At 42.3% G+C, this 22973-nt stretch overlaps 1 protein-coding gene across 1 annotated transcript in view; it reads left to right on the top strand.

Annotated features, from left to right (window-relative positions):
* The first annotated feature begins 207 nt into the window (after positions 1–207).
* Positions 208–22973, top strand: part of KCNQ3 (potassium voltage-gated channel subfamily Q member 3) — a 195453-nt gene continuing 172687 nt past the window's right edge. Inside the window, exon 1 of the mRNA XM_042870281.1 lies at positions 208–539. Coding sequence (XP_042726215.1) covers positions 208–539 — 332 coding nt within the window. The remainder of the gene's footprint in view (positions 540–22973) is intronic.

Raw genomic sequence — 22973 nt, 5'->3', positions numbered from 1 at the left:
TGCTATCCCCCCTTCCCCCCGTATTATAAGTATATATTTATATACATATATATACTCCCATGTATATATATATATAAATCCGTAAAGAAATCCTTGCCGGGGGGGGGGGGGAGGGGGGGGAGGGGCGGGGAGCTCAGATCATGGCCTTGGGGCTCCCGGGGCTGCCGCCGCCGATCTGCAGCTCGCCTCCGGGGCCCGGCGCCCACCATGGGGCTGAAGGCGCGGCGCGGCGCGGCGGGCGGTAGCGGGGCCGGAGGGGCGGCGGAGGGGCGGCGGGCTGCGGGCGGCGGCGGAGGGGACCCCGAGCAAGGCTCGCTCGCCCTGGGCTCCGGAGCCGATCGCGACGGGACGCTGCTGCTGGAAGGCGGTGGGAAGGAGGAGGGCGGCAAGCGGAGCCCTCCGGGGTTGGGGCTGTTGGCGAAAACCCCCTTGAGCCGCCCGGTGAAGAGGAACCACGCCAAGTATCGCCGGATCCAAACTTTGATCTACGACGCCCTGGAACGACCCCGAGGCTGGGCGCTGCTCTACCACGGCTTCGTGTGAGTAACGCGGAGCGGGGCTGCCCGGGGGGATGCGCCGTTTCGCTTTATCATTCCCGACCGGGGGGACTTTTGTGGTTCTGTCGTTCTTCGACTCGCTCCCAGCAGCGGGGGAGACGGCAAGGAGCTTATTATGGGATGTGCTGATGTTTATTTTTTTCTTTTATTATTTTAATGTTTTTCTATCATCGGGTGTTCCAAAATGAGCATCTCGTAAGGCTCGGGCTCCCTCTGGCATGTCCCCCGCGTCGCTGTGCTCAAACGTGTGCCTCTTACACCCGGCTATAGTGACCGAGCTGTGAACGGTTTTAAGGCGCAGAGTGCTTAAGAGGACACTGCCGGTTTCAGTTCAGCGTAGAGCATTACATGTGGATGAAGTCGGTTTTCTAAACCCCGGGTGAACCGGCTCTTAAAAAGTGCCAGATGAAATCCGTGGGGTTTTGGTCCAGTAAGCATCACCCTACAGTGCACGAAACCCGAGCATTGCAGCACTGTCTGCCAGAAAGTTAAGCCAACCGCCAGCAAACGGATAGAGCAAACTCATCTCCTGGCCCAAAGGGGATGAGTCAGGCACTGCTGTTTTGCCTTCCTAAAAAATCGGATCCCTTAAGCTTTCATAAAAATATAGGAAAATAAGTCTGCTTACAGCACACGGTGAATTTGGCACAGACCTATTCATATTAAAGTGTTCTTTAGTTGTGAATGTGTGTGAAAACCCAAGGGACTACCAGTGGTCAGAGTGGTGCTGCTGTTCTTTAAGGCTGTAACATACACAGGGTTCTATGTGATAGAGGATTTAACCGTGATTTCTGAAATCGGTTGGTTTGCCAGAGACAAAGTGCTGTAGGCTGTATGGACTGAGAGCCTGGAGCTAGATCTGTAGAAGCCCTCCTCACTGGTGCTGTCTTGCATTTGCGAATAAGCACCTTGAGTACAGGGCTGGAATTTTACCTTCAGGCAAATTTCTCGTGGATGTTTGCAGGGATTTAGCCCCAGGCAAGGAGCAAAAGGCAGCACTACTGATGTGCTGCTATGTACCACTCACCTATTGCTGCCCCCTTCTTTTCAATGTTTTCATAAAGTGTGTCTTGGGACAAAGGTTCTTGCTTTCCAGCTGGATTTCTATGAAAATGTGGACTGCTGTCACATTTTTTCCCTATTATTTAACCCCTTTTTGCTTTAGGAAAAACTGAAATACCAGACAGGACGAGGCAATGTTTGAGGCTGGGGAAAGATGCTGTGGTGGGGGAGGCTCTTTGGTAACAAGCTTGCTGTAGGGTTGTGCTCAGCATTACATAACACTGCTCCTGCTTTGGATGAGCTGCATCTGGATGGATTTGCACCCCAGCTCATCCTGCATGGTCAGCCTGTGCAGGCTGCATAAACAAGGCATTAGCACACACCAGAGCCTTATGAGCAGTTGGCGTCTCTTTTTGTGGACAGCTGTGGCAGCTGGGTCAAATCCACACCCAGGCTCCTGTCTGGATACAAGTAAAAGGATGGTGGATGGGTCTAGAGAGGTTCAGGTGAGCTGATTGGTTTTTAAAGGGTATAAAAAATGTCAAGGTACAACATGCATTGTAGCCAGCTCTCTAGGTGTGAGATTACCCTTAAGATCCTTACGCAGTGTGGATTGTAGCACGGTCAAAATGCTAATGGTTTGGAAAGGTTTGTTCCTTCTTAGGAATGGACCCAATGTTTTACATGGCCAGCTGCTCCTTGGTGACACATAGTGCTGCAAAACACCAAGACGTGAGACTGATATGCTCAGTCTCATCACCTTTTAAACTCAGTAGAAGGTGTGGATTCCTACTTTGCTGTAGGATCAAATCCTACTGAACAAATCTGCTGAAAGTGATGGAAGAGTGTGTTGAGACCTTCCTGTGACTGGAGAGCAATGACCTGCTCGAGAGCAGGAGCAGAGCATCAGGGAAGCAGTACTCCATGCTGACATTCGAAGCCTTTGTTCTTTTTTTTCGGATGAGTTGTCTTTTAACCTTTTTTCCTTCTGAAATGGAGTCCCTCTCACGTTCGAGGTGCTGTAGTGACACTGTGTGGTGCTGTCCTGCAGTCTTGGCTGCTTTTCACATGAGAACACTTTACACTCTCTCTTGGGTTGGTGAGAGATTGCTGACTTTTCTGCAAAATCTACAAATCTGCCATTTTGCTTATGAATAAAAGCTCCATTTATCCTAATAAAACACTATGTACCATCTCATTCAGAGTAACTTTTTAATAAATACCAGCATTTTTGCAATACAATGAAATCAAGAATAAGGTGATTGCTTTCGTATCTGTAAAACTGAAGATGAAAAGGGATTGCAGCATCTATAGGTGAGATGGATTCTTTATAAACCCAAGGTATTTAGGGAAGAACTAATGCAAATGCTTCAATGCTCTGTATCTGAGGATTTAGGAGATGAGAAGCTGCTGATGGAAGAGGGTCACATCTTTCTGGACACACCAAGGAACTTGTGTGGAAGCAGGAAGAGGCCTTGCAAACATTTCTGCACAAGTTTTGGATTCCAGAACTTTTAAAAGAGTACTGCAGATGGGATTCCATTGAATTGTACAGTTTTGCCCATATGGCTGGAAAGGGCTCATGATACTTCACATGTTTCGTTGTTCCAATGTGCACATAAATAAGGTTTGGCACAGCCTCTGTTGTAAACACTTTGCTTTAGATGTGGTTGGATCTACTGAAATAATTGAATCTACTGAATCAGATACAAACACATGATTAGGCTATCCAGGCCTTGGGGGCAAATATACAGGGGAAAAAGGAGTAATTCTTGATGGCATTTCAATGTTCAGCTTTCACTGGCAGTGATTTACAGAAATGATAGGAGATGATTTTCTTGTGATTCTTCCTCATTCCTTGTTCTTTATATCCGAGTTTGTCCCAGGTTCTGCTTATAGCAAAGAGAAATGTGATTTGCTCCCAAAGAAGCTGACTGTTTCCTTCACCTTTTGAAAACATCTGAACATGTATTCCCTAGGCAGAATTTACCTAATGTGTGTTAAGATCGTTTCCGCCAGGACATCAGTATTGTTGCACTTCATGACAATATGGTAAAACGGCAATGGTGTAGCTTGTAAGAGAAAATATGAACTTTCCTATGAAAAAAAATTACCTCTGTAGAGCTGAACTCCTGAATATTTGCAGTGAGAAATAAACAGATAAGTACATATACATTAAAAAAAAACCAAACAAACCAACAAAATAAACAAACAATCCTGTTTTAATCTTTGAGATGTTTTATTTGGAAATGGCTCCTGAGGGTTGAAGGTCAGGCTTCAGTCTCTCCCTGCTCTTTTACGAACTACTGTCCCTGTAGGTGTAACTACAACTCCCCTGATGCACTGTGTGTGTTGAGCAGTGCAATATGTGGCAGGAATCCCCTGCTGCTAGGCCTCATGGGATGAGTGGTTTGGCCAGGGAGACCAACTCGAGTGCTGCTCATAAAACATCCAAACGCTTTCTTTATGCACAGGAGCATAAATGAATTGACGTGAAAGCAAGTAAGATTTTGATTTTCCAGATTGTTTTTAATTGCAAGTGCAAAGAATGTGTTGGATAACAGAAACACTCCAGAAAAGAAACAAAATGCAGCTCAGCTCAAATTTGCAGTGGCAGTTTCTGGTAAATTTTCAACCTGCCTTAACGAAAAGTCTGAAGGAGAGGTAGCTAGGAGATATTCTTATTTTCATACCATCCCTTGAGACATCTGCAGCCTTCACTTTCATAGAAAAATAAGACCAGCAAAAGGCTTGGGACTTCATTTTCTTTTTTTTTTTTTTTTTTTTTTTTTTTTAAGAATTGTGCAACATTGGTTGCTCTGTGCTGGTGTAGATCACCGCAGCCTTCCTGCTGAAGGGAGAAGAAAATGATAGGGAATGCTTGAGCGCCTATTTGCCATCCAGCTATCTTTCAATAGCACTTAGCATCTGGAACAAGAAGAGGAGGCTGAGGCACATGGGCTGTCAGATCATCAGTATTTCATGGAAGCACCAAAATGCACCTTTTGCAGGACTGAGCCTGGGTGGGTTGTTTATGGAAAACAGCACTGAGGGACTTAAGAATCATAGAATCATTAAGATTGGAAAGACCGTTAAGATCACCTAGTCCAACCATCACCACCATGCCCACTAAATCACATCCCCCAGTGCCACATCTACACATTTCTTGGAAACCTCCAGGAATGGTGACTCCACCACCTCCCTGGGCAGCCTGTGCCAGTACCTCATCATCCTTTCTGAGAAGAAGTTTTTCCAAATACTTAACCTGAACCTCTCCTGGTGCAACTTAAAACCTTTCCCTCTCATCCTACTGCTCTTAGCTGTGAGATGAGACCCACCCCCACATTGCCACAACCTCCTTTCAGGGAGTTGTAGAGAGCAATAAGGTCTCCCCCGAGTCTCCTCTTCTCCAGACCAAACCAATTCCCTCAGCTGCTCCCATAAGACTTGTACTCCAAACCTTTCACGGCTTTGCTACCCTTCTCTGCTCCAGTGTTTCAATGTCTGTCCTGTAGTGAGAGACTGAAAACTGAACACAGTACTCAAGGTGCAGCCTCACCAATGCCGAGTACAGAGGGACACGTTGATATCTGGGGACTTTCCTCTTTGGCCTTTGGGAGGTGTGCTGAGCTACCAACCTGTGCCAGAGGGCTGGGTGATTTGCAACAGGGTTGGGTTAAGGAAAAGGATAAATGTGAGCCCCTCCTTGGCCTCTCTGGCAAGGACTTGTCTCTAAGTGAATCCCTGGAGCAGGAGAGCAAGCTGGTCCGTTAGTAAATGCCCTTTGCTTATCCATTCACCAGTGCAAACTCCATTTTAATTATTTATGCTAATCCATCGTAATGCACGGATAAATATTCTGCAGTATACTTTGTAAAATATAATGAAGTCTCAGTTGTTGTAGACCTCTCTGAACACCCTTACTGGTGTGGCTCTGCTGAGGACTGTTAGTTCACTCAGTCCGGCATGTTGAATGGTGCTATGGGTGCTCAGTGCTGGTTTAAGCATCCAAAATCACTCAAAACTACAGATCTGGCTTAACGAGGTGGAAATGAGTGTTTTCAGCTCACTGTCACCTGCAGCCTTGTAAATTCTCATCAGGGCTTCATGTCAGCACAGTCTTGCTGTGAAGCAGTACTGCCTGGGGTCAGTCAGCCTGTTTGCTTGGTGTTTCCATGGCTACGCCATGAATTTGCTGAGTTTTGGGACTGCTGAGGTCTGCTAAGAAAGGCTCGAGGGAGTGTAGTGCAGATGTGCTCCTCTGTGTCCCTTAACCCCCAAGGATGAGGTTCCTCAGTGTCTGTATGGGCTAGCTTGGAAGAAGTGAAGTGTCAGTGTGGCCTTATTTGGGCAGGTGGTGAGATTAGATGTGTCCAGTGATGCACTGGTGAGCATCTGCACTACCAGCAACAGCAAAGCCCCTTGCCATCACCTCCACCAGCAACGAGCTCCTCAAAAGTCAGAGACTTTGCTGTAATTTCTATAGAACTGAGCTGTCCCAAATGTCCTCATTTTGACCAAAGGTGATACGGCAAAGAATCATAGAATCATAGAGTGGCTTGAGTTAGAAAGAAAATTAAAGCCCATCCAGTTCCTGCCATGGGCAGGGTTGCCACCTACCAGATCATTCTGTCCATGGTTCCAGCAGGCCCTGCTTCTCCCACACGACACATCAGAGGCTAGTTAGTCACCTGGCATCTCCTTGTTCTTTGGAGTTCTTCATCTTCAAACATCACTTGACTAAATATTCCATATTCATAGATTAAGCCAAGGTACAAGACTGCGCACTGCTGTGTGTGCAGGGTCAGGTGATGACAATGCACATTCAAAGACAAGGCCTAGATGTGAGTAGTTTGAATCTAATTTAACAACTCTAAGAAACTTTCCAAGCAAAATCTGTCAAATAAGTTTTAAGATAATTTATATGTTGGTTTAAAGTATAATTGATCACTGACCTTAGGCATAGCAAAGTAGCTGGGTGCTTGGACACTACTATGATCAGCCTTCTATGGTATAGAAAAATAATTATGTTTATTATTGTATTTAATAATGCTATATTCCCTTCTTATGCGTGGAACTTTACAGAAGGAATAGAGCCATGGAGACATTGCCTCTGCTATTGCTTTTGACAGATGCTTTATTAAAATTGATTTCTTAAATATTAATAGCTTTACAAGGAATATGGTTCACAAGAGCTGTTACGTATAAGCCTCCTCCTGTCTTAGGGTGATAACTGGGAAACTTAGCATTTTCTGTGAAGGGAGGGATATGCCCAGGGATATTTAGGTTCCTGGTAACCTACTTTGGAAAGAAGCACTCTGGGAGAACTTTCAGGCTGGTGATGAGTAAATTGCCTTTTCCAGCCTTAAGCGAGTAAACTACTTAAGAAGTGTTTAACTTGGAGCAAATGAAAGGTCCCACAGAAGTCAGGAGAAACCTACCTACAGTGACACTGAGGAGTATAACTGAGAATCCACTGGGTGGAAAGCAACACTAGGTATCATCATCTTTTGCGTAACCAACCCGCTGCCTTGCTTGGGTGTGGTAAGATCCTATTAAGCAACACTTCTCCACAGGATTCATCCCATACCTTAAGAACCACCTTTGGTTACAGTCACCAGGACAGCACCTTGACCTTAGAGGTGCTGATTCTTCCTGGTTTGTGGGTAGGTTTTATAAGCCACTCTGAAGTTGAGTTGCATATCTCCAACACTGCTAAATCTCCGTTTGGAAAGATGCTGAGACCCTGACATTAGTGTCATTGTGTGTCTCTTTATGCCCCTTCTGCAAACACTGATCTTGTCACAGTCTTTCCTAATTTCTTTCTTCTATATTGCTGGTGTATGGCAGTCTATTGCATTCAGTGACAGTGGAGAAATCCTAATCCTGTCTGTGTTAACTGTTGCCTTTTGCTTCTTTTGTCTTTCTAGACTCAATCCAGATACTTGCATTTCATTGGTCCATCACATTTTCAGGGTTGTTGCTGAGATCTGTGCAGATGTGTTATGTATTCCTTTGCCAAGCTGTATTAGTTTGCATTGTTTTTAATCTCAGATGCTTTTCAAATTTATTTCCTTCTGTCTTCACTGGTGTTTTGATCACCTTCCAGATTGGTAACTAGTAATTTTATTAACATTCAATTTAATTAATTTTATAGATCATTAAGGAAGCATTTAATAAGACCAGAATTATGAAAATTCATTCAAAACAACAACTTCTCCCCATCCTGGTTAATTCAATATCATTTGTTATGGCTTTATTTATAGCACAGAAACCAGTTTTTAATTGCATCTGGTTTCTGCCAGTCACCTGAATTAACAGTAGAATGACTTCATGAGAAACTCCACCTGTGTTCAAAAAATGGGTATTTCCTAATTTCCTTTTGTTCAAACCTTGTTGTTGGACGATGTTGTCTGCTTAGTTCAATGGTATGTTTTTGGTTATCTTTCCATCTTGAATTTTTCATGCTTTTGGCATATTAATTGTGTAACTCATGTAACGATTCAGTGTTCCTAGTGCCATCCACTACCAAAGCAGAACTAAAGTAATGCTGAAAGCTTAAATGCCCCAGACCATCCAAGTCCCAGTTTCTATGTATTTTATAGGAGCCATTAGATTTAGACTATACCCAACTATGGGTGAAGGACAGAGACGTTCGTCCTAAAACAGAGGACTCTGCAAGGCATTTTTCACTGACTGTCAATACAGAGAATCAGAAAGTTTCAGTGGGAATGGAGAAGAATCAAGAACAGCTGTTGAGAGACGAATAGTGAAATCCCCAAAGTGCATGGTGGAGAGCTGCCCACCAGGCTCTCAGCAGTGGAACACCAGCTTTACTTATCTTTTTTCCCCTCATGCCTCTCTGCGTACTGCTCTGAGTGTTTATGAGGAGGGATTACACCTTGAGGAGGGAATGTCAAGAGCAGCTGATTGAAATTACAGGTGAATTAATTTAGGAAGGCAATTATAAGAACTGGAATTTGCTCTTCTACCTTGCTAATACTGCTGCTTGTAAGATGCTGCTAGGAGAATATCAATGCACACAGGTGGCCAAGTCTTCCTGATTTGACATCAGATATCATCTGCACCATTAAACCAGTGCTGGACCAATACTCAAGACCAGCCATACAGCAGCATTTAATTCTGTTCCCAGAGTAGCCATTAAATCTATACTAAATGGCAAAGCCATGCTAGGGATGTTCCTGAGGAGGGATGCACACAGTGACCAATAACACAACATTCCTAGATGATCCATATTGTGCTTTTAGTCTGAGACAACTGCATGCCACAGACCTTGGACCTCTCTAGCAGGAGCGCAGATGGCTCCTTGATGGGAAAGTAAGTGAGATCATTGGTTGGGACACAGGTTAACTATTCTGGGCAAAGAACAGCACTGAGTATGTTACAAGAAGAGATATAATCATTACATGCTGCGAGATCTCACCAATTTGAGGAAACCTTTCTGGGTCTATGCAAAAATGCATTTTTATTTGGGATAAGATTCAGAAAAGCATACCTTAATGAAATTATTTGGATTTTACCTGTGTGTATCATAGGATCAAGGAATTATTAAGTTTGGGAAATAAGATCTAGTCGAGCCATCAACCTACCGCAACCATGTTCACTAAACCACGTCCCACAGTGCCGCATCTACTTGTTTCTGGAACACCTCCAAGAGTGGTGACTTCACCTTCCTGGGCAGCCTGTGCCAATGTCCAACCATATTCTTTCTGAGAAGAAATTTTTCCCAATAATCCAACCTGATCCTCTCCTGGCACTACATAAAGCCATTGCTTCTGGTCTATCTTATATATCTAATAGCATGTCTTATTTTCTATATCCTCTTCTCTTTCTGTTCATGGGACTTTGTCAAGGCTTTTGCCTTTTCATTTTCAACAGTCCTTGTGCAGATAGGACTCCCACAGAAGTTTAAATACCTCAGCCCCACGTCAACAAAGCCAAATAATTTTCTGTGGTATCAGTCTGGGAGAAAGAGACAACTGATATTTTGTCACCAAACTTACCATTTGTGTAAAACGGAAAAAATATTACTACTTGCTTTGTTGTTAATATTTGGACATTTTTCCCAGTTTTGTCTTACTCATTTTAGATGTTGCTCCATTATCATGTCAGGTCCTGTGTGCAGTGACACTGGGGAGAGGTAGGGTCCAGCAGCTGATGTTCATGGCACTGTGTGTTTTCAGAGTATGGTATCATTATATTATATGTGTATTCTTAAGGATGCTCTCTTTCAGTGCTGAATTTCTTGAAATAACTGAGTTTCCCTGCTTTCCCTCAGGATTTGAGAGGCTATTTCTCAACATTCACAATTGGATCAATTCATCCAATAGTATCTCCTCGAAGGAGCTGTATGGACTCCTTTTGTAGTCATGGAAGAAAAATAGGAAATTGAAATTTCTGGACTGCAATTAATCTCGCCCTGAAGATAGTTCTAAATAGCTGAGATTAATCACTTCTTGTAGTGACTGAAACTTTTCACTGGCTTGTGAAAGTGTTGGGTAATGAACCTGAATTTAACTGTCTACACCAAAAAACGTCTGACAGACATTAAACTTTTTACCCAACCTGAGGGTTTAAACTCAGAGCCAAGCTAACTAAATTCAGTGAATTTAGGTATGTAGGTTTACAGTTCTTTGTGTGCAATAGGTATTTCAGTTCTCTTTATAGTCAGTGGAGGTCTAGTCAATACAGTCGATAGATTTTACAGTGCAATTCATCCAACCAGTTGTAGGGGTCTGCTTTACATGGGCATAAATCACAGCTGCAACTCCATTCAGAAACTCTCCATTGCCTATAGTGAATGTCAAGGTGACTTGATCTCTGGTAAATTTCTACAGTTTGAGATAGATGGGTCCTGCCTTTAAAGGCAATAGAAATTTTAGTCTTGCTATTACATGGGCTTTTATTTAATTTTAGGCTCTACATAAAATATTAATTGCCTTTCTGCAAGATCCACATATATGTGGCCACCTATTATTGCAAGACCTGACAGGCCTACAGTCATCCCTGACATTATGCCAAAGAAAAGTGTGATAGTGTAGTTTATGTCCTCACTTTCAGAATCCTAATTATACTGCTGATGTCAGTGGCTTTAAGATTTTCCCTTTGTTGGGAATCTCGAGTTTACCTTTCTACCTTCTTTTTGTTCTCTGTTTTGCTGTGGGATCTGTTTTCGTCAGCCTTCCTATTTAATGCGCTCTTGATGCTGCTTGGATTTATTTTATAATCACAAGTGCAGTTGATCTTGAGGTTAGGTTCAAACCCAGAGTTAGCTCCCTTTTGAGCTGATCTTCCAGTCCAAGGGCTGTGATTAACTTGGCTTTCCCCTCACCTTCTGTGGCTATCTGTGATTCCCCAGGGCACAGGAGTTAGCGGAGTGGAAGTTTTCCAACAGCAGTCCTCATTCTTCCTGTTCCTGAATTTTTGTCCATTGAAATTGCTCTTCCTCAACACTCAGCCCCCTAGATCAATGAACAGACAGCAGTGCTTTCTACCACACTCTGTAGGTATGTGAGCAGTATTTTCTAAAGGGCATACTCACCTTAATACATTATCAGAATCAGTACCAATAATTGAACCTAACAATGAAATCTTCAGTTCAGTATTTGAATACATGAAAACGCCTTGACATAAGGAAGTGTTTTTAGGTGTTGGTGTATTCCTTTAGCAGCAGCTTGTTTGTATTTTGCTTGTTTTCACAGAAATACCGAGCCAGCAACCTCTTTATTCATGTCAGTACAAATGTAGAATAAATGTATTAAAGTTAGAAGAACAATTGGATTTGGCTGCTGCAACATGAGTGTTTTCTGGATGTCTGCAAAAGATTTTTATTTTTTTACTGCTATTCTGTTAGTGTCAGAGGCCAAGGTCAAGGCCTGGCACCTCTGGAGAGGTGCTTCCCTGCCAGAACAAACTAATTCACAGCAGTGTAAGAGCTCTTGAGGAAAAGGAGAATAAGAGATGTTCTGGCATGACAGTAAGTGAGCACCAACTTGTCCTAGAGTCACAGGGGATTCAGCCATACTCACACCATGGTGTTTGTGGCTTGTTTCCTTTGCTTCAGGAGCTAGCTTAAAGAGACATGAAGTCTTTACTTCCTTCCCTGCTTTTCAAAGTTGAGAGAATATATTTTTCATAGAACCATGGAATCACAGAATCAAAAATTGTTTGAGTTTTAAAGAATTCTACTGAAAGTCATCTGATCCAACCCCCCTGCAATGTACATGGACACCTACAGAGAAATTAAGTTGCTCAGAGCTCTGTCCAGCCTGACCTTAAGCGTCTCCAGGGATGGGGCATCTGCCACCTCTCTGGGTAACCTGTTCCAGTGCATCACTGCAACTGACTCATATATGTTAGTATCTGGTTAATGAATACACTGCAGACAGCTTGAGGAAGGTGGGCAAGAACCCCAACCTTCTTCAAATTTTTTGATGTAGATCCTGTCTGACATTGAAACTGACAGTTGAATCATAAAGCCATTTAGTATAGAAGGGAATGTTAGAGGTCTCCAGCCCAATCTGTCTGACAGGGCTAATTTCAATCAAATCTTCTTGCTCAGCAGGGCTGTGCCATGTTAATTTAAGTGTATCATTGCACTTTAGATTGTTAGGAGTGATATTTATTAATTAATTTATTATTTCACAAGATATGCTGCTTTATGCATTTCTCATAATGAGAAGGCTTCCAAGCCTGAGTCATGGGGGGAGTCTTCTTCCCTCCCCACTTCATTCAGTCCTGAACATGCATAAGCAAAAATGAACAGTAGCATCTGGAAAAAGCTGTTGAACAGGGCAACCCAGCATGGGGGGACATCTCTCATATTAATAGCAAACAGGGTTGCTTCCTGCTAGGCTAACTAGTATCAATGTTGTCTTTGTTTGGAGTACTGAAACTGAGAATTGCTGGGAATAATCTTTAGTGTAATCATCAATAGAGTTCACTGAAAATAGAAAACTTTTCCCAAGGACTTCTGAATTTTCTGACTATGTTGTTGTAATTTGACATCTCCACAGTTTTTTTTCTTCAGATTCTCCAAATACAGGAAGAATCATTCAGTCTTCATTAATATCTCTCATCTACAACTCTTCCTGAATTTCTCATCTTTTTCTCCCTGTTCTTTCCTCACTTCCTTCAGTCTTCCTTTGGTGGCATTTATCAGTGCATTGCTGTAGTGCGGCAGATGATCACTAAAGGGAAACCTCCAGCTGTGCCATTATCATGTAATCGTAGAATATCCCAAATTGGAAGGGACCTATAAGGATGATCGAGCTTGTATTTGTGGGACTCCTCCAGCTGTGCTACTTCAGTCTCATGCTCTGTGTCACCATGATTGTAGAGTTCAGTCATTACTGTCTGACTAAAATTCAGGTGTCCTAAATACTGACTTCAGGTTGACATGACAGTTTGCCTCCTATGTAGGCTTTCACAAACATCTACATTTACTTTTTGGTCTTAAAAAAAAAAAAAACAAAACCAAAACCAACTGATTGGCCTTTGACTTTACATTCACTTCAGCTAGCAAATAGTTGGTTTTGCTTCTTGCATAGGTGGTGCTAACATACCCAGGAGACCTCTGTCAGCATTAAATTTGGGACTAAATAGGAATTAGTTTGTCCTTATTGTGCAAGGTAGTTTAGATCCTGGCATTCTCTCTGAGTCACTTCATGTTCTGTTATCATTAGTGCTTCTTTTTCTGTTGCACAGCTCCCTGATGCTGAACTGATGCTGAAGGTGCTCCCTCTGGACCAGTGCGACTGAACTAATGTCTGTCCCTTGAGTTTATCCAGAAATGGATAAACAATCCTTGTCCCAGTGGTAGGAGGGAGGGCTTTGGGAGCACCTCTCACAAACTAACCCGAGATCTGCATGCTGCTTAATAACCAGCTTGAGCCAGCTGTTGTTCCCAGAGCAACACAGTAATACAAGTTCCGGTTTGCAGCGACATTTGCTGCCAGTGTTGACATCCAAAATAAAAATAAAGGATGGGAGTTCCTGACGCAACAAGACACAGACAACGACTTTCTTTAGTGAATGAGGATATAGCCAGGACTGAATGCTCTGTCTTGTTGCCTGAATTATGGCATTCCAGCAAGTGAGAAGAGAATACAGCACTGCTCCCATAGACCAAGGCATGGGCATTATCACCTGAAAAGCAGAATTTTACTGAAGATTCTAAGATGACTCTTCTATTAGAGAGTTATGACTTACAGTTTTCTGGAAACTGAAACTGTAAAGAAAACATTATTAGAATGAGTGACAAAAAGAGTTTGGGGGCAGATGAAAATGTGTCAGTGCTCATCCTCATTGGCAGTGCTTGTTTTCACCTATTCTACCTTGAGTTAATTTCCAAGCAACTTGAAATAGATAATGTGCTTATGTGCATTAATCTGAGTGCTGCATCAGTGTTTGTTCCAGGCAATGAAGACTGGCAGCTTTTGTTATTAGAAGACATTTTAATTGTGTAAATTATGATTTCGTAATGGTTGGAAGATGATGGAAGTTAAATTCAGGCCAGAGATAAGATCTAGCAGCAGAACAGATAGCTACTGGAAAAATTTGCACAAGAAAGTATCATTTTTTTGCTTATCATTTTTAAAGCAAGCTTGGAGAATTTCCCAAACAGAAGCTGTGGGCTGTAGTAGGCTGTAGCATAGCTGCAAAAGACAGGCTTAGATCAAGAATTCTGGGAATTCTTGGCTGTTAATTAAGCATGACTGAGTTATAACTAGGCATGTGTGTATGTTTTAATTTAGCAATAGATAAACAAACAAAGGAGTGATGAAGTAACTCAGGAAGATTAGATGCACTTGTTCCCTAACTGGATTGTTATCATCACTATGTAGCATCACATAAGTAATAGCAGTATTAGGGCTGGGGTTCATAGCAGTGAATGTGGGCTTCTTCCATGGTAGTAGCTAAATGTGGTCAAGTCATTTCAGTGTCCTTAGCTATTGATATAGACCACAGAAATAGGTGTATTGTTGACTGTTGAACTAATCCTGAAGTATATGACATTGTTAAATCACATCCTGAGAAGCAGAGACGATATCAAATAAATAGATTTGACTATAATAGGAGCATCAGTACATGACGTAGATGTAGACAACCACATCATAAACATTAAATTTAAGTGAGATGAGCCTCACCCTAAACACATTGTTGAAGGCCTTGCAGGAATAACAACTTGTGTCTGTTAGGTTCACCTCATGTTCCAGTGGGACTCTGCTGATGTCTCCCATGCTCCTTCTGCATGCAGAAATCAAAGATCACATAGCATAACTTTGCAGGACTGTGGTTAAAAATTGTTGCCAGAGGTTCTACTGATTGGCAGATAATAATTAAATTAAATTCTATCTGGAAAGGGTCCCAACTCAATGTTATCCTACCCAGAGCACAAATATGAAGCTGTACCCGTAATTACAATATGGTCAGTCCTTCAGACCTGTCAGCACTGCTGAAGAGTGGGATGTAATTTTTGGATATCCATGCCGTCTCTTTGCCACTGATCCTGCAAGAAGAACAGATGGACTTGTCTGTATTCTGCCTTGTCTGGAGGGAAAAAAAGGAATGGTTTTCAGCCCACTTGATTAAAAACTATAATAATTAAATAGAAAAATAAAGCCTATCTAAAAAGTAAAGTCAATGCTTCATTAAGGTAAGGTAAGAACAGAAATAGTGCAGGAAGAAGTGGCTCCATTGATAATGATAAAACAGCAACCAGGCTGGAGCAGGAAGCAAGGAAGTGGTGGAAATAAAGCTGCAGAAAGAAAGAGGAAGAGGAGTAACTGGTCTATAAGAGGAGAAATAAAAAGAAGAGAAGAATTAAGGTTTCTCTGGGTAGTGAACCTGTTAGCAGTTGCTTAATGGAGGTGCTGCATCAGTGTCCTGTAGGTGTTTTGGTGCCCATTTCAGTGAGCTGCCTATCTTCCTGTACATGTGAGGTGTCTTCAGTTTAAAACCTGTTGATGCTGCTGGCCTACATGGCAGAACTCTTATGCACAGCCCACTGAACTGAAGTCAGTTGGCAGTGTACTTTGTGGTGACAGTGAACCTTCCTCTCTTCCTTATGTGATTCTGGTTTAGCTACAAATCCTGAGTAAGGTTTAAAGAAGAACAATAAAGGAGTAACATATTCAAGGAATATTGAATGTAACTTGAGGGGAAAAGAGAGGAATAGCTTTGTCTGCTCTTGAGCTATAAAAATGGATGCTAATGAGACAGAAGTAAGATTGCACTTGTTCTTAAATGTCCTCAGGAGTAGTCTCCCTGTTACTTCAAGTAACAACCATGCCAGCATACTTAGAAAGAGAAAAGAAGGTTAGAGCTTTGTCCACTTGACCCACAAATAAGACAACAATGGTGTAGAGCTTAGCCCTCTCCCTATGGTGTGATGGCTTAGAAAAGCTTAACAGTCCTTCTGCCTGCTGCTAGAGCTTTGGTGGCACTGGTGGCATAGTCCTGGAGAAACACCTGCCACAGCTCCTGCACTCTTTCAGGGGGAATCAAACCTAAAGACACACCTGCTTTAAACATCATTCCTCAAAATAACTGCTTTAGGGGGAATTTTCTTAAGCAGTTGGGTTGTGGCTCTTCAGGCTGGTATTGCACAGTCAGGTATTCTAACATTTCTTTGTGATAGTAAAGCGAGAGTTCTGTGTTTTTCTTTCTTTATTGAAAGCTGTGACTACCATGAGATATCCATGAGCTGAGGAATTAAGGCACACAACAGTTTGCCTACAGCACTGGGAAGGGAACATCAGTGGGATGATGGTTTTAGTAAGAGCACATCTGTTCTCACTGTTCCCCTGGCCTATGGTACCCCTATTCAATACATTTCTTTAGTTCTGTCACTCATGTTGTAAGCTACATGCTATCAAAGCTCAAGACCTTTTGTAATTCTCACTTTCTGGTTTGCATATGATGTACAGGACACTTTCTGCATTTTTTTAGTTTTTCAATTTTTATTTTTTATTTTTTAATAGATTAGGTAGAGGAAAGCCACTGATTCAGCAAATCTAGCTTAAAATCAGCCTTTTAGCTGGAGATTAATCTTCATGGCATGGCATTCTTTTTAAGCCCAAATTATTTTTAGTCTAGATAAAGAAATTATTAGCAGTGTGCAGTCATGGTATAAGCTGGAATGGATGCGAAGGCAAATGTTACATCTGACATACCTGTGAATGTATATCTAAAGTAGCAGAGATCACACAGTCACTGCAGCAAATATGTCTATTTGGATGAAGTATCTTGCTATTAATGAGGAAAATGTTATTTATAATGTGTTCATGCATGCTATACCTTTAGGGACAAGCAGAGATGAAGGCTATTTGGGACATGTGGAACTACCATGAGACACAGAATCATAGAATGGCCTGAGTTGAAAAGGACCTCAAAGATCATCTAGTTTCAAAAGAAGGTGTACCTCTCAGAGTACTCCAGGCTCCTTGTAAATTCCTTTCTGTTGCTTCTATAAAATATGCAACCTTCCTCCTGGTGAGACTCAGGCATGCTTGACCTCCTTAGGGAGAGTGCTAGCTGGGGCTTGCATAATTTAACAAGTAGTGATTACAGTAATAAGCAGTAGTCTTGGTATGATCAGTGGTCTCTATGTGTGGCATAGAGTCAAGGGAAGACTGGAAGGAATGTGGTGTTGGGTTTGCTGACTCTCAGACTGCTACTCCTTTGCATAGGGGATGGATAGAGAAGAAGAATGTGAAAAAAGTGGACAGTAAGTAGGGAAAGCTGGCATCACTGGTGGAAAAGGTAGTGGTGTTACTCAGGGATAGCAGTGGGTTCAATATTAATAAATTTTTCCTGAGAAGTCAGGTTTCAACCATTTAGGGTGTGACATGGGAAGATACTGTGTATGAAATCAGGTTCCAGTGGGAAGTCTGTTCCCTCTGCCCAGCCTTGAAATAACACTCAAATGCTGTCCCTATGGCAACCTTGCTGGCAGAGACTTCAGAGACCACAGATTAAAGAACTTTCATAGGGTACCTCTGCTATGTTGCTCCTCCTTAGAGAGTGGATTCCAAGTCCAGGTGGGACTTAATGATGGCAAAATGTGTGGAGATAAACTGTGGTTATTGTCTAGCTCTGAGACAGAAGACAAAGCAGGTAAGGGTCAACATGTCTCAAGGCTGGTATTTCAGCATCTTTTATTCTAATTCAACTCACAGTGGAACACAAGGAGCAACTGACTCTGGGGCATGAGTGATGCTCCCCTCATAGTGCAAGAGAGGTGGAAGCAAAAAAGTGGCCACGTTTATCCAGGAGCAAATTCTGTTTAATGGCTGACTTCCCATATGCTGGGAAGTCAGCATATATATAACTGTCCCATATGCTGGGAAGTCAGCAATATAACTGTCTGGTACTCCTGCATAGCATGTGATGGGCTGGAGTATTTACATCTGATAGAAATGTATGCTAGGGCCAGGTTGCCCTGTGTTTCTGGTTGGTTTGGAAGGCCCATACATCTGTGTTCCCAAACCATGCTTTCAGCCACATCTCACTTAGATTTACACGCTTAATTCACTTGCCTAAATTCTGCTGTTCCCTCAGTTTTCCCTGGGCCTGACATGGAGATTGAAAAAGGCAAGAAATACAGCCTATGTTCTCAGTTGCTTCCCCTCTCTGTGATTTGTCTCATCTCTGCTCTTCTTGGACTGCTGAACAGCAGTGCTCCATCTTTGATGGAATTATAAAGGATTTAGGGAGGTGGTTGGGAATAGAGAACTGTGCAATACTGAGATTTTCTTCCTCTCCTGGCCCACCATGAGCTGGTGAAAAATAGCTGCTGTTGCAGCATTTGGGAGATGTAAGGGCTGAATCCTATGCATAAAATCCAAGTGGGTTCTGATCCTTCAGCTGGAAAGTGCTCTGCTCATGGATGTTGTTCATGCTGTTGATATATGTAGGTAGGATGTGGTTGGATTTATTTCTGGCAACTCTGGAAAGCAAAAGCAGTTCTGCATACGTCTGCATGCCATATGCAATGCCACCACATACAGGCAGTGTGGGAAGTAGTTAGGTGCCCCATGCTTGCCCTCATGAACAGCAACCTACGTCCTCTCAACAAGAGGCTTTACCATCTACTTTAAATGGGTAAGAACATTATGGCGAGGAGAGGTGGCCCAAAAAGGCTGGTAAGGCAAAGCAGTGGGATGATTTTGTCACTTTTATGACCAAAACTTGCTATGGTGGGATGACACTTTAGTATGAGAGGTAATGGCCTTAAGTTGTTCCAGAGGATATTCAGGTTGGATATTAGAAAAAACTTATTCTCAGGAGGAGTGGTGGGATATTGCAACTGGCCTATCCATGGAGGTGATGGAGTCGCTGTCCCTGGAGATGTTTAAGAAAAGTGGAGATGTGGCACTGAGGGACACAGTTCAGTGGGCATGGTGGGGATGGATTGATGGTAGAACTTCATGATCTTTTCCAACCTCAATGATTCTATGAATCTATGATTCTGTGGTTCTGTGACGCTGATAACTGGAACATGGAGGTGCAATTTGTGAATTATTTTTTCAATAATCGGGGAATGGAGGAGCAAGCATGGAAAATGGAAGTCCAGTTCATCAGAAGTAAGACTTCAATTAAAGAAGTTTGTGTTACATTAGCAGCAAGAACTCAGTTTCAGTTTGTGATCTCACTGGGCCAAAAGCTATTGAAGCTTAGAATAAGTAACTGGTCTTTGCCCCAAGACCTGCAATTTCAGTGTAAGAGGGAAATAAACTATGGAGTAGATCCAGAGAAAGAGAAGTGAAACACAAGCACCATTGGCAGTACTCCCAGTTTGCCCTCAGTATAGACTATTATTAATGTTGTACATAGCAGAGGAAAGGAAAATGTGAAGAAAGTAAGTGAGGTAGCTTCATCCATCTTTGCATCTTGCATCTTATGCCAGTGTATCTAATGCACTAGGAAGGTCTGAAATGTGATCCACAGAGGCTGACAGAGATCTGGGACACGCTGCTGTTCCCAGCTAGAACCAAGAGAAAGCACAGGAGGAACCATGACTCAGAGGTACATTTCTCAATCAAGATAGTTTGGTCTGTGCTCTGGTTTCAGAACTGTGCTGCAGCCCAGCCCTTAGTGGCAGAGCTTTCCTAACATCAGCATGCTGTGCTTGGCAAAAAATAACAAGGTGTTCCTATCAGAGCACCACTGCTCAGTGTGTGCTCCTCACTCTCAGCTGGAAAACATTGGGAAATCCTAGATGAACCCTGCAGGGCTCGAAGGGCTCCCTTCAGTCATGTACAAATCAGCACTTCGTGCTGCAAGATGTTTGTTGTGTCTCAGGGAAAGAGCGGGGAGCCCCAGCACCTCTCTTCATTCAGCTGCAGATGGTTTTTCCAGAGTGATCCTTGTCTAGCCTGTTAACACATCAGAGGTTATCACTGACAATGTGAATGGAAGGAAAAACGAGTTAGCAACTCCAAGTAGCATACTGAATGGGTTTCTTCTTGGTGGAAGTAGTGTCTTTCCATATGACGTAAATTGAGCTGGCAGCTGGCTGCCATTTAAAAATTGCATTTAAATGAATGCAATTAATTTTTTAATTGAATTTAAAAATTATCTCACTGCATAGAAGTCCATAATTCAAAAATGTCAAAAAATGCTTCTGGGAAAGCCATGAGACCTGCCCATCAGTGTCCCTCAGTGTCCTGTCCCTTGGCTCTGTCATGTGACTGACACTGTGAGGAGCAGAGGTTGGAAATCAAAATGATTGGTTTGCCACTAATTTCAGAAATGCCAGCATGGCAGATCACTGCACATTGCTGCGTTGACATCTCTGGCTAGAAAAATACTGGTTGTGTGGGACTGAATAATGTGCTCATTCTGGTGACAATGACAGAAAATATAAAAGTAAGCTGAATAAAACATCTCTCAAATTTCCGTGAGTTCTTGTAGCAATCGTCTATTAAAAATAAATAAATAAAAGCCTCCTCCAAGGAAACCAAGGACTTCCAAGATGCTGGAAGTTTTTATGCCACACTTCTGCCTTGGCAAACTGAAAAGGTAGCGGGAGAACCTGCTTAGTTCTGCATATGGTTCAGCTTGGAAATGCAACCATTTTAAATGTCACCATTGATTTCACAAATTACTCTGTTGCTGTTGAACAATGTGGCTAGGATAGCACATGTACTGTAAATGAGAAACATCCACAAGTTATCTTGCACTGATTTTTTTTTTCTCCATTTTGGGTGCATTACTGTCATTAAAACAGTTGTTATCCTCCACTGCTACATGTGATATAAGCAAAAGTTCCCAAGCCTATAGCACAATGCTAATATCTCACATTAGATAGGATCTATCAGACTTATTCCTGGTGTGTGGTGTACTTATGCAAGCAGCATCACTGATAGGAACAGCTCACAGAACTGCAGGGCACAGACTCAGCCTCTTCCACCTCAAACTGCAGAAGTATTTCCAGATTACCGTCTCCTTTTCCACACTTTTTAATCAGCTCTGTCCGTTCATACGTCTGTATTACATTCACCTCTTAGGCCCTTTTCTGTCTGTGCAGGTGTGGCCGGGGAGCTGCAGCAGGGGCACTGAGATTCTGATGCAACCCAGGGCAGTGCTTCCTTACCACCTTCTATCTGATAGGATGCTTAATTTAATGACACTGTTGCCATGGCATGGAGAGCTGAATGGGTGATTATGTGAATGGTGAGGATTTGCTATCTTTTTTCACCATAAGTGATGTAAGCTTCCAATGCAAAGAATGTTTTACTCAGAATTTCTGTTTTCTCCTTATAGTTGTCACTGTGGTTTCAAACATAATATTTTCCATAAGTCCTCTTCCCCTTTCCCTCCCCCTTTTTTTTTTTTTTTTTTTTAATTTGGTATGGTCTTTTCTTGTCTTTCGTTTGGGAGGATCTTTCCTCGTCATTTTTAGACACCCTAAATCCTTTGATATCAGAGTATCAGAGCACCTAAATTCAACATAACATAGAATACTGCTTGCAGAAGAGTTTGATAAACCAAATTTGCTAATCTACCGAGGGAACAGTAGTCAATAAAAAATGTGGTTACTAGAGAGAGGGAGAGTAGAGCATGTAATGGAGCACATATCTCTCACTGTGATTACTAGGTAGGTAGAAGCTGGAAACAATTGGCTATAATTGGTCTGCTGGGATTTTAATAAAACCTTTAAAGCAATTAAAATGCTCTTATTGAAAACAGGTTTGGGCATCTTTTGCAAGGAGAGACTTAACTGTAGCTGCTATTTAAAATGTTCATTACAGTTGTGTGAAACATCTCTTCACAGCATGTGATAGTGGTGTGGTACGCTCTGCATCTGGGACCAGATCCTACAGCAGAGGACACCTGGGTTGGTGAGCTCTGTGCCTGTGGGATAACTGTCCTTTGGAGCACACAGCTCCTCTGTGGTTTCTCCTGGTCCATGTCCATGCCCACATCCATGCCTTTCTTGAGATTTAGCCAACTCAGGAAGAAGATATTCAAGACCCACCTGGACACTTTCCTGTGCAACCTTGCTGTAGGGAACCTGCGTTAGCCGAGGGGTTGAACTTTATGATCCCCAGAGGTCCCTTACAACCCCTATGAATCTGTGATTCTGCGATTTGAAAAAGTAATCAGTGCCTCCCCTGCAGACTTGGGCTATTTACTGCCTGTAGGTGGCTGGGTCATGTGAGGGGTGAGGGAGCACTACTTGTAGCCAGGAAAAGTGAATATTCTCATTATTCTCATTTTCTTCTTGGTTATAAAACAGCGTTTTTTTTTAATCAGAAATGCACTGTTTTTAACATCAGTTGATAATTTGCTGGCTTTGTCTGCACCTTAGTGTTAGCAAGAAGCACAGGCATAATTCTACAAAAACTAGTTTCATAACAGCTGATGCTAACACCTATTTGATACTTAGAAGTTGCACAGCCATTCTTAAATAAATGTCTCTTTTGAGTGTGCTCCTAAACAGAAAAAAAGGGAAAAGAAACAAAAGCATCCTTTTAAACCTGCAGTGTCTATACTGTATCACTGTTTGGCAAACACAATTTAAAAGAAATCTGAACACATTCTTTTATTGAATTTTGGAATTTTGTATTGCAAGTGACCTGGCTGTCCTTTCAAAAAGTGGTCCCGACTCTCACTTTCAGTACAGACCCTGAGATACTTGCAGTGCTTCTTGCAGCTTTCTCTCACAAGAGTCCTTTTGTGCTAATTATAGCAGCTTTTTACATATATGTTAATCTTCTTTTTGCCTTTGGAACATTTACATTTACAAGCAGAGACATATGCATAACCCTTCCAAGATACAAAACTGGAAAGTGAATATTTCTAGCTCTCTCAAATATGCACATTAAAAAAAAAACAACAACCAACCAACCAAACAAACAACAACAACAACAAAACAAAAAACAA

Source organism: Lagopus leucura, unplaced genomic scaffold (assembly GCF_019238085.1).
Source record: "Lagopus leucura isolate 7727_CA_CO unplaced genomic scaffold, USGS_WTPT01 Super-Scaffold_100002, whole genome shotgun sequence".
In the NCBI taxonomy this organism is placed as follows: Eukaryota; Metazoa; Chordata; class Aves; order Galliformes; family Phasianidae; genus Lagopus; species Lagopus leucura.
The sequence above is the reverse complement of the archived record's forward strand: the minus strand, read 5'-3'. Positions and strand labels throughout refer to the sequence as shown.